Raw genomic sequence first — 9,645 nt, 5'->3', positions numbered from 1 at the left:
CTACGAGTACCGTTCTCGAATTTGTTGTTCTTGTGATATAGAGATCGAAATTTACACCGTTCTCGGAAAACGTAAACCCGGCAATTGTGCTAACTAATTAGTACGCAGTTAGTCATTACTAAAATACGAAACACATAGCTTAATAACAAATTTGTTTTCTCTATTATATAAAATGCATATGAATAGAGAGACGTAGAGAAGTACGTTTAAATGTATGCAGAAATTTATTTTCTCCTTTCCGCTTCTTATATATTCTCTGTACAGTGTATTCACAGGTATTGCCACAAACCACTCGCCCCGGACAGGAAGCAGCTTAGACATAATTGATAGAGGTAGTAATAAAAAATGATTGCCCTGCTTTTCCGCAGCATGAATAATAATGCATTGTGCGAAATGAACTCAATAATTTTCAGTAAATATAAACGCATGCGTCGTACGGTTACTGCTTGCATTCCCATTCTTTCCGCAAAACAGACCTAGCTAGCTTGATGATCCAACGCTTTCGCATTATCGCGAGCAAAACATGGTCTAGGAAGAAAAGATCTTATATGCCAATCATTCTGTTTTACTACTAGCCCATATTAACCGAAATTCGCGAACCACTACAACGCGAACGTGACAATTTTTCCTATGGTTTTTTGCCCCACTTCCAGATCGTCCCTGTAAGCACTGCTGTGTGTAGTGCTAGTTTTTGTTTCCATTTAGAAGTTTAATTATCCACTTGAAAATACGATTGTAGCAGCGAATTTAGCTGTCACGGCCGGGTCGTAACTTCGCACCGAAAATTGCCTCGTGTTGTCTATGGAATTTATTTTACGCCATTCGTACTAATCATAACTGCTGTTTGCTCAAGTCTAACTGTGTAACTCCCCCGTGCATTATTATTATTAATATTATGTTTGTTAGGTTTATAAGTATCTGCTATGCTTCTTCCCGCCAGTTTGACGACTAGAGGCTGACACAGTACGCACAGGAGAAGCCTCGCCCCTTACAAGGAGCGGGCTTTTTAGTGCAATGATGACACTTGACTACAGAGGAGCGGTATGCACTGTTCTAGATAGCAGTTCATTTGACAGATTTCACGCACTCTGACCTCGTAAGGTAAGCTTCGTTTTCGCATCAACTGCCACATTTCCCTCTGACAAAATGTCCTATGCGGACCTTACCATCAGGCTTGCAAACGGTCTCTGGCATCCGGTCCGCATCGTTCGAGGCATGTGTTGTGTGCATTTTGCAACTCTAATTTTAGCTATAAAGCTAATTTCGTCGAGTCTTCTTTGTTTCTGCCTTCCGATGCTTCAGGTTAGCCACCTCTGTTCCATTTAGCCAGTCTGTCATCTTTGGCCAAGCCGTACCTCTTCCTGCCTATCCTTGTGCTTACACACACTATATATATATAATCTTAGTAACCGGTACCATTTGACTACTGAATGAAAAAAAAACAGGCGTAATTATCAAACTGGAGAATAGTCGTTGACAAAAATATGAATAATAGAAATGGTACATAATGTAATTGCATAAACGTACTACTGTACAGTCAATTAGTCAGTCAGTTAGTCGGAACAATCGATTATATCAATTAACTGATCGATTATAGACAACGCAGAACAATAACCGCAATCCTATCCAGCTTTCAGTCAGTTGTGCCACCCCTCAAAACGATAATCATCTAAATATAGCAATAATATATAACTCCATGATGGCTTCCTTGACCTCAATAGCTCAATGTAAACGTTGTTCCGTTCAAACATGCGTCCGATTATCTATCTATTGTAGGTAATACTCAATCAGAGAACTCTGCTTCCATGTACACGAGCGTTTCTTTTGCGTTTCGACGTTCGCGGTGCATATACAATTAATTTTCTTGTTTAATCATCCTCGTAGAGTGTGTCACTTTTTCGGAGCAAGTAGCGACATTTTTTCGTTCCTATTGTCCTTTGTTTATCGCACAACAAAACATATTCTCAAAGAATTTCCTAAACACGTCTGCTATAATTAATATTTATATTACTTATATATAATTAATGGCGATGGCATGCTCGGAAACTAATGTGTAACCATGTTAATGGGACTTGGGTTTTTCTGCACTTTCCAAGCAAACTAACCAACCAACGCGTTCTTAAACAAATATGATCAGTATATCCACACTATAATTCCAACGAGACCGGCCATGAAGCTCGCACGAGAAGGTTCGACGCAGGATCCATATAATATCTGCATCGTCATTAGCTACCATCGCCATTTCCATGATCCGTTTGCTTTGTTGTCATATTTAGATGTGTGCCATGACGTTGGGCCGCATGCAAACAAGAAACCTGGTACAGCCACGGCATTTTTCCACCCGTACCATTTATACAGATCGATCATTTCGCCATTCGTTCATGTCACGCAGTCGTATTCCTCACTGTCTCACAGTTGTTTCAGATTTATACAGAGACTGAGAACGCTTATGCGTTTGTATCCAACAAGCGACTTTTCCTTCTTTTCGCATATATTATTAAATGTTTTGTTATATATATTTGTATATATATATATATATATATCTAGATTTTTAAAGTATATATTTAATATTTTTATTAGTTTACCGTGTGGTGGAGCTTTTGCGATTGATATTGTTTTGATGTTGTTGATGTTGGTCTTTTCGTTGTTGCTGTAGCCTGGGGGTCGTTCCTCTGGATTATAAGAGTCTTCCTAGTTGTTGCTACTAATGTTGTCTTTTTTCCACATAATGTCTCCTCTAATAATAAGCTGATAGTTCTGAGGGTGGATTCTAAAGGGATTTTTCACCTTTTTCTTGTTTCCGTTATGAACACCATCGTGTGATGCGTTGCCTAATTTTTTAGCCTAGTTTTCCGAAGAGAACCTCCCTACGAATCTTCATGTACATGTTCCTACAGTTCCAGTATGTTGACGTCTTAGCGGATATAATCGTGTCTATATTCTAACGTTCTCGTATCTGATCCGTCCAGCAATTCACGTTCTGTTGTCGCATTCTCTTCGTCATCATATCGAAGTCCTAGGTTTTTCGCGTATCCGAAGAACACTTGGTCGACGACTTGAGACTTCCCTCCCATTCGATGCTAGCCTGACTCGGCTCTTTAAATTAATTAGTACATAATAATTTTATTATATTGACTATATAGCGTATATTATCGAAGCCCGGTGAAGAGGTTGAGCACACTCTTGGTCTCGCGTGTAGACCGCACCTTTGAAAACACGTTCCAAAATCGAAGCGTTTCATCACCAGCACCCGTCACGATACTTTCCCCGTCCGGTGATACCGCCAAATATAAAACCTAGAACAGGCGTTACAGACGAGAGAAGAACATATAGGGCTAAACAATGCGAACAGCATTGAATTCTACGGAGGGCTATATTGAATCATTCAGTTGATTTCCTTCCATTCAAGACGTGTCCAGAACGCATCAGTTTCCACATTCCTTATTTCTTTCCAAAGAAGTTTAAAATTCACAAATGACAGGTTTGCCGTCTATTATTGAAATGTTAACAAACCTGATGATACCATTGGAGGCATACTTTAAATAACAAAATAAAAATACAGATTTTTGCACTTTTTGTTCAACATATTGCGCTTTTACTTTCAATAAAAAAAAGTAGGTTAACGTCAAGGTATGCCTTTTGACTCATCCAATCCCTCTTAGTTAATAGTAGGCTCATTTTTACACATACCCGATAGCTGTGTCCCGTGAGTTTCGCGACTGGCGTAAGGCTGGGGTATTTCCATACGACGATCTGGTTCTGTGAATAGCCATGCGTGCTGACTAATTCGGACGCATGTTTACTCCAGGCGAGATTGCATACTTGACTGCCTGTATCCACGCTCTGCATGGGCTGCGCCGTTAGCGTGTTCCAGAAGCGAATGTATCGATCGGCCGTACCCCCTCCTGAAGCAAGCAGGCCGTGATGGTGCGGCGACCATGCTATCGCCTTGACCGCCGCTTGGTGTTCAGTATATGTCTGACACGGCGTATTGGACTGAAGCGTCCAAACGAGCAAACGGTTGTCATTTCCTCCGCTGGCAAGGTGTTGTTGATCTGGGCTCCATTTCAGACCGCACACCTCTTGCCGATGGCCAGTTAGCTTGCGTGCAGGACTTCCGACACCAGCTTGCGGCTGTTGTCGCATGTCCCGAACGAACACATTGCGGTCTCTCGATCCGGAACAGAGCAGATCCCCATTCCAAGCTAACGCCCCCACGCGTGCGTTGTGACCCCCAAAGCAGACCGTCTTTTTTGATGCAGCAACATCCCACACTTGTACAAGACCTTTGTTCGTACCTACGGCAACTAACGAGCCCCGTTCCGACCACGAAACCGAAGTGACGGTATCACTATCGCTTTGTAGATCGCACAGTCTGGAAAATGCAAAATAAAAGCGGAAAAACAATACTCATTTGTAGAATCGGTCCACCAGTGCCCCACCAGCGCGCATATACTTGCAACATGTGTATCAACGATAACTGCTATACCTTCACGTAGTTCATTTTTAGTCATTTGATCTACTAATTTAGCATTGTAGGGTTCTAGCCAGTGGTTTCTCATAGCAATGCCTATTAACAGTAAGCAACTAATCGGTCGTTCTGTTTTTGGGTCGCTAAGTGTTTATTTATATAATACTTTGATGCGAATTTATTATCCGCATAGGATTATGTAAGGCAGAATAGCTAACTTCATCTCGTTCCGTTAATTCATTCCATTATATGGCATATAGGCAACCTCTGTTGCAGAAGATAGGTTTAAAGAACTAACAAAAGCTGGTCCGTTATGGCTGGGGCTGATTAGTACCATGAACGTCATCGATATATATATATATACCCACATCGCATGCGTGATAAACCAAGATCTACTAACCGTGTAACTTGTGAAGTGGCTGCGCTCCATAAATATACGGACGCACCCAGCCCAACACTGAGAACATTCGTAGAACTCCAGTCAACGAGATTTAGATAGAAATCATCCTGAAGATCAGGCGCGTCCAGCACCTTATAAGGGATTTTGCTAATTTTTCGGGTTTGCTTTCGAGGTGACTTAAGCAACTTTTGACTCCGTAACGAGATTGGAGACAACTGGTATGCCTGTAACAATAACTCGCGTTAGGTAATGATACATACGTATATTTTTAATTTTGTATGCGGTGAAACATGCACAGTTACAAAAATATCCTCGTGGTCTATTCAAGTGTCTGTATCTGTTCGCCCTTCGATATTGTTTCAAATCAATGGTATAGAATTATACATGTGTGGTTTGGTATTATTACAATGCCTTTCAAACAAGATTCCTTGCACGAGAAACTCGGTCTATATTCTATGAACGGATTCCAAGCCATCCATTACTTAACTCGCGACTCATTTGATATATATATATATATAAAAACTGCAAAAACTGTGCATTAGGTGTGAATATCTGTTGAACGCCCAAGACCCTCATGTTATAAATACTCAAGCCAGAATTTGTGAGGAGTCTTACCGCTAACCACCTATTTTCTTTCATTTTGGCTCATTGCTGACAGTGTTATTGACCTAATAATACAGAAAGACATAATACGGCCGCACTACATAGAACAGAGAGGTAGTTCTTAATGTAACAGTAGTATCGTTCGACTGCGCACGCACGGCGCCCCTTTGCATAAACAAGGCAAACAAATGGCGTCATCGTATTATTCCATAATGCAAGGTTAAGAAACAAAAATGATTTTTTTTTTTTATAATGTCCAAATTTCCAATTCATGCAGCTTGAATGCCGGACAGACGTGCTTCCATATTCATATAAACGTGGCACAATTGAATAACAAGACATTATGGTTCGCGACATATTTCGAAGACCCATCTCAGAAGACCAATGCAAAAACGTTATTCAGGATGTATTTTACGTTTCCTTATCTGGTCAAGTTTCAAAGTATCATATGCTAGAAATATACAAGCATACTGTCAAAATATATTTCGATGTTTCTTAGTGGGCACAATTAGTCGTTTCTTTGAAGCGGGCACTCGTTTTTCTGGCTACACGTTTTCTTCTGGACATGAATAGCTTCTCATAGTGCCCCTCGTTTAATTAGCTTTCTTAGCTTGTAATTAGGAAGGCACAGACGGAGTGGTAAGTACATGTTCATTCATGCGGTCGCAAACTAATTTTTAGGACGGGTTAAGTAAATTAGAAAGGCCAATCTTAAAGAAAGCTCTTCACCGCTTTCTTCAAAATGCCATTTAAAGGAACAACATTGAACAAGTATGGTATTTAGTTTTCTAAAAACAAAAGAAAAACAAAACTGAATCTTGATAAAAACAGTTGCATCCACCATACTGTCATCTGTGAATAATAGAAAAAAATACTCCGAATAATTAATTACACAGTAGATGATCAATATAAAGTGTAGTTTTGTTTAAATGCTACTAGTTTTCTTGTCGAATTAACTTGAAGCCGTTCGAATACAATGCCAATGTTATAGTTATATTACCAGTGCTTTGAAGGTTCAGCTCAGCAGCGGATTAGGGAGGATTGCAGGATAGAGAATAAACAGACGGATCATTATCGTACGGTCAAGGTGGGGTGCCCTTAGATACAGAGTTAGCACAATGTAAAATCACCTATTTGGTATTCCTATATCATATTCATACGTTTATATATATATATATATATATATATATATATATATATATTATAATCGCTTTCGCATCAAAATGATCGTGATTTTCTTTTGCAGACATTTGTTGAAGAACCTTAAGCGTTGTGAGAAGATCTTATCGCATTACTGTTTGTTAGTTAGTTCAGGGTTTTCAGGATGAGCAATTTGCGTAACTGAGCTCAGTTGTAAAGAGGCCGCAATTAGATGACACGCTGATATGAACCTTCTTCTAAACAGTTCCTGTTTGGTTCAATATTTATGATGAATAAAACGCGAAGAACTGTTTATCTCGCGTTTCAAAACAATCATCCCGATAAGCTTTTTTAGTCATGTGCAATTTTAGCTCTTAGCCTAACTCTGTAATTAGTCTGGGTAAATAATTAGCCTCACTCCGTAATAGGCCAAATGCTGAACAATGACTGCTGCCCAGTTTTTTATGTTATAGAAAAACAGGCACAAAGCGTATTTTCGGATACGCAGATCACAAGGCAAGTTGCATGTGACTTTACTAACCAACATTAGTAATTAGAATAAGTGGATACTTTATGTAGCTATGTTCGAATCAAGCTAAGTATCTCGTGTGCTATGCCAACTCAATCGTCGGATTAAGGTTCCAAACGAGTGGTTGTCCTTCCACAAATTCGTATATTCTTCCAAATCTACTTTAGAATATCTTCCCAAAATACACGCTTAATAAAACTGAACTTTATGCATGCTTTACGGTAAACTTATACTTAATAATAGAATTTTTTTTTGCAAATTGTTTCATCTATCGATTTGCCACTCTTTTTGATTGCATTAAACAGCTGTGGGTGGCGATATGTGGCTTGATCTGACTTTAGTCATCTTAAGATATATATCATATCATATTAGTCATCAGCCTCGATCTTTGAAGCCAACAATGACGTAATCTCGATATCGTACTGTCACTCACTGATATGTTTGACTCTACGAAAGTGGGGCTTTTGAACGAACGTCTAAAAAGTTACTTCGGTGTGTTCTCGCATCGTTCTTAGTACAGCCTAATAAAACCTTTGAACACTGGGACCCTATTGACGGCTACATGTATATGTGCTATTGGACGTCATCAAAACTCAATTTGAATTTGATGACCTTTTTTTAAATCTCTTTCGATCACTTAACGCAGGAGTTGAGCTTCGACCAAATGTGGAGCAGAGAAACAGTCGATGGAAAATGGCACTTCGGATATTTTTGGAGATAACAGATATCACTTTGGCAGCAGCTTGATTACTCTATTATTGTAATATGTCCCGTTGGCGTTAGCGTGACTGTTGTCAGGTTGACAGCGCCTTTCACACAGCTGTCATCTTGTCACTGAAAGTTTGAAACGGTAACGGCCAGCGTCCTGCGTTCGGATTCTTACCTGATTTGGGTCATGCTTGTTATATCGATTGTGGTAATTGAAAAGGCGCTGAGGCGGCGTCGACTGTTTAACGTCTTCAATGTTTTCACCGAGCAACTCGTTCCGAAGTAGACACGAATAGACATTCTCGTTTTGTTCTCGCGGACTTGCGTCAAAGTTTAACTGCCATCGGGCATTCGCTCGGGGCGGAATCATTCGATCGGGACCCTCGAGTTTGCGTGGCGAATAGGCCAATCGTTTCTCGTAGTCAAGTTCCATCGTCCACTTACGACCACCTTCCTCCAACTAATACCACTTCTCTTCCTACTAGTGAGCACCAGCAGATCGTGTAACTGTTTTTGTCCAAGTACACACGAAGGACAAATAAACGGGAAGACATAGAAAGAAAGAAAGAAGGAACCATTTTGAGTTACATTTCTTGAACTGGCCAAAGCTCGTTCGTAGAACTCTAAAGCTGGCAGCAAATGGCTAGATATAATCACATGAATGGGTTAGCGGTTTCAATGATTATATGTATCGACAGAAAAATATTGGAACAATAATACGGGGATCTACGATAATATACAATATTTCTCAAGAATTCTCAGATTGCCGAGCATTTGCCAGTATCAGCCGGAAGGTGTCTGGCTTGTCCACCGATTGCCAGCTTCTCTAAAACGCACAGCCCCTGTCGTCTGAAATGTTGCCGTTGTTAATCTATCCCGAGGTCTTAGTTACAGCACTAACATGATTTCACTGTCACAAATGATTTGCACAACGACTAAAGCACACACAGAGCACTCGGAAAGGCTGTTGAAAGCCGCTGTTATTCGGCCGACAGTATAGATCGCTATGAGGATATGTCCTTTCAAAGGGTGGCATCAAACTCTATTTCGATTTCATGTGACGACTTCTACAAAGCTAGCTGACCAATAACTCTGACCGAACAATTATTCAAACAGAAATCGGAGAAATATCGAATTCATTCTTGTTGCTACACTATCTCAATGTTACTGCCTGGCTCTGAACAATGTTCGAGCTCAATGAACGACAGCAGCAACTTCAACCCTCTTTTCAATCCTTTTTTCTCTGCACTTCAGTTCTCATACATTCTTTCTGAGAGTACTCACTTTAAAGGAAAACTCTCACCGCCACACTCGTCCGCTACGGCCTAATCTCGCGGCCGTATCTCACGGCCTTTTTCGCACCAATATATACACACACGCACCACTATAATTACTATATATGTATATATATATATATATTTGTATATATATATATATATATATACACTAATAGATCGGCCACTCCATTTTTGTTTTGAAATGTTTCGTCTAACGTCTCTCCTTGTATGACTGTGTGGCTGGTTGGCGGAACGATACCCCTCGAACATCGAGCTACACGGAGATCCAGTCAGCTGCGTTGTAGTAGGGTCCGAGCTGCTCGACGCGTTAGAAACTAGTGCCGGATAAGAGCAATTCGAGCCTTGTCGACCCCGTCTGGACGCATTACAACAATGGGGAGCTATGGCCCCATGTCCCCGAGATCCGACCAGTGAAAACAACGTCACTGACATATGGCTAAATTTTGCAAAGGTCATCACACATAAGACGAATCATCGTTGCGTATTTTTCCGAGTC

General features: G+C 40.4%; 1 protein-coding gene across 3 annotated transcripts; it reads right to left on the bottom strand.

The window, feature by feature from the left end:
• Window positions 1-201: 201 nt before the first annotated feature.
• fzr (fizzy and cell division cycle 20 related) lies at window positions 202-9,440 on the bottom strand. Of its 3 annotated transcripts, none has more exons than XM_022814512.2 (5): window positions 9,136-9,440; window positions 8,027-8,358; window positions 4,872-5,095; window positions 3,691-4,375; window positions 202-3,296 (listed from the first exon to the last, which is right to left on the bottom strand). In XM_022814512.2, exons 2-5 carry the CDS (start codon window positions 8,282-8,284, stop codon window positions 3,150-3,152), a joined length of 1,314 nt encoding a protein of 437 aa, XP_022670247.1. In that variant the 5' UTR covers window positions 8,285-8,358; window positions 9,136-9,440; the 3' UTR covers window positions 202-3,149. The 3 variants fall into 3 exon arrangements, with proteins under 3 accessions (XP_022670247.1, XP_086830387.1, XP_086830388.1); XM_086974261.1 differs by lacking the exon at window positions 9,136-9,440 and adding an exon at window positions 8,592-9,125; XM_086974262.1 differs by lacking the exon at window positions 9,136-9,440 and adding an exon at window positions 8,689-9,125.
• Window positions 9,441-9,645: the final 205 nt, after the last annotated feature.

Source organism: Varroa destructor, unplaced genomic scaffold (assembly GCF_002443255.2).
Source record: "Varroa destructor unplaced genomic scaffold, Vdes_3.0 BEIS01000007.1, whole genome shotgun sequence".
NCBI classification, from domain to species: domain Eukaryota; kingdom Metazoa; phylum Arthropoda; class Arachnida; order Mesostigmata; family Varroidae; genus Varroa; species Varroa destructor.
Note: the sequence above shows the minus strand (reverse complement) of the source record. Positions and strands in the feature narration are given on the sequence as shown.

Coding starts and splice junctions, on each gene's coding strand:
- fzr (XM_022814512.2), bottom strand. CDS start 8,284: ATGGAACTTGACTACGAGAAACGATTGGCCTATTCGCCACGCAAACTC. Junction 5,096..8,026: donor ACAAGCATGACCCAAATCAG/GTAAGAATCCGA, acceptor TTATTGTTACAG/GCATACCAGTTGTCTCCAAT. Junction 3,297..3,690: donor TCACGGGACACAGCTATCGG/GTATGTGTAAAA, acceptor CGCCTGTTCTAG/GTTTTATATTTGGCGGTATC.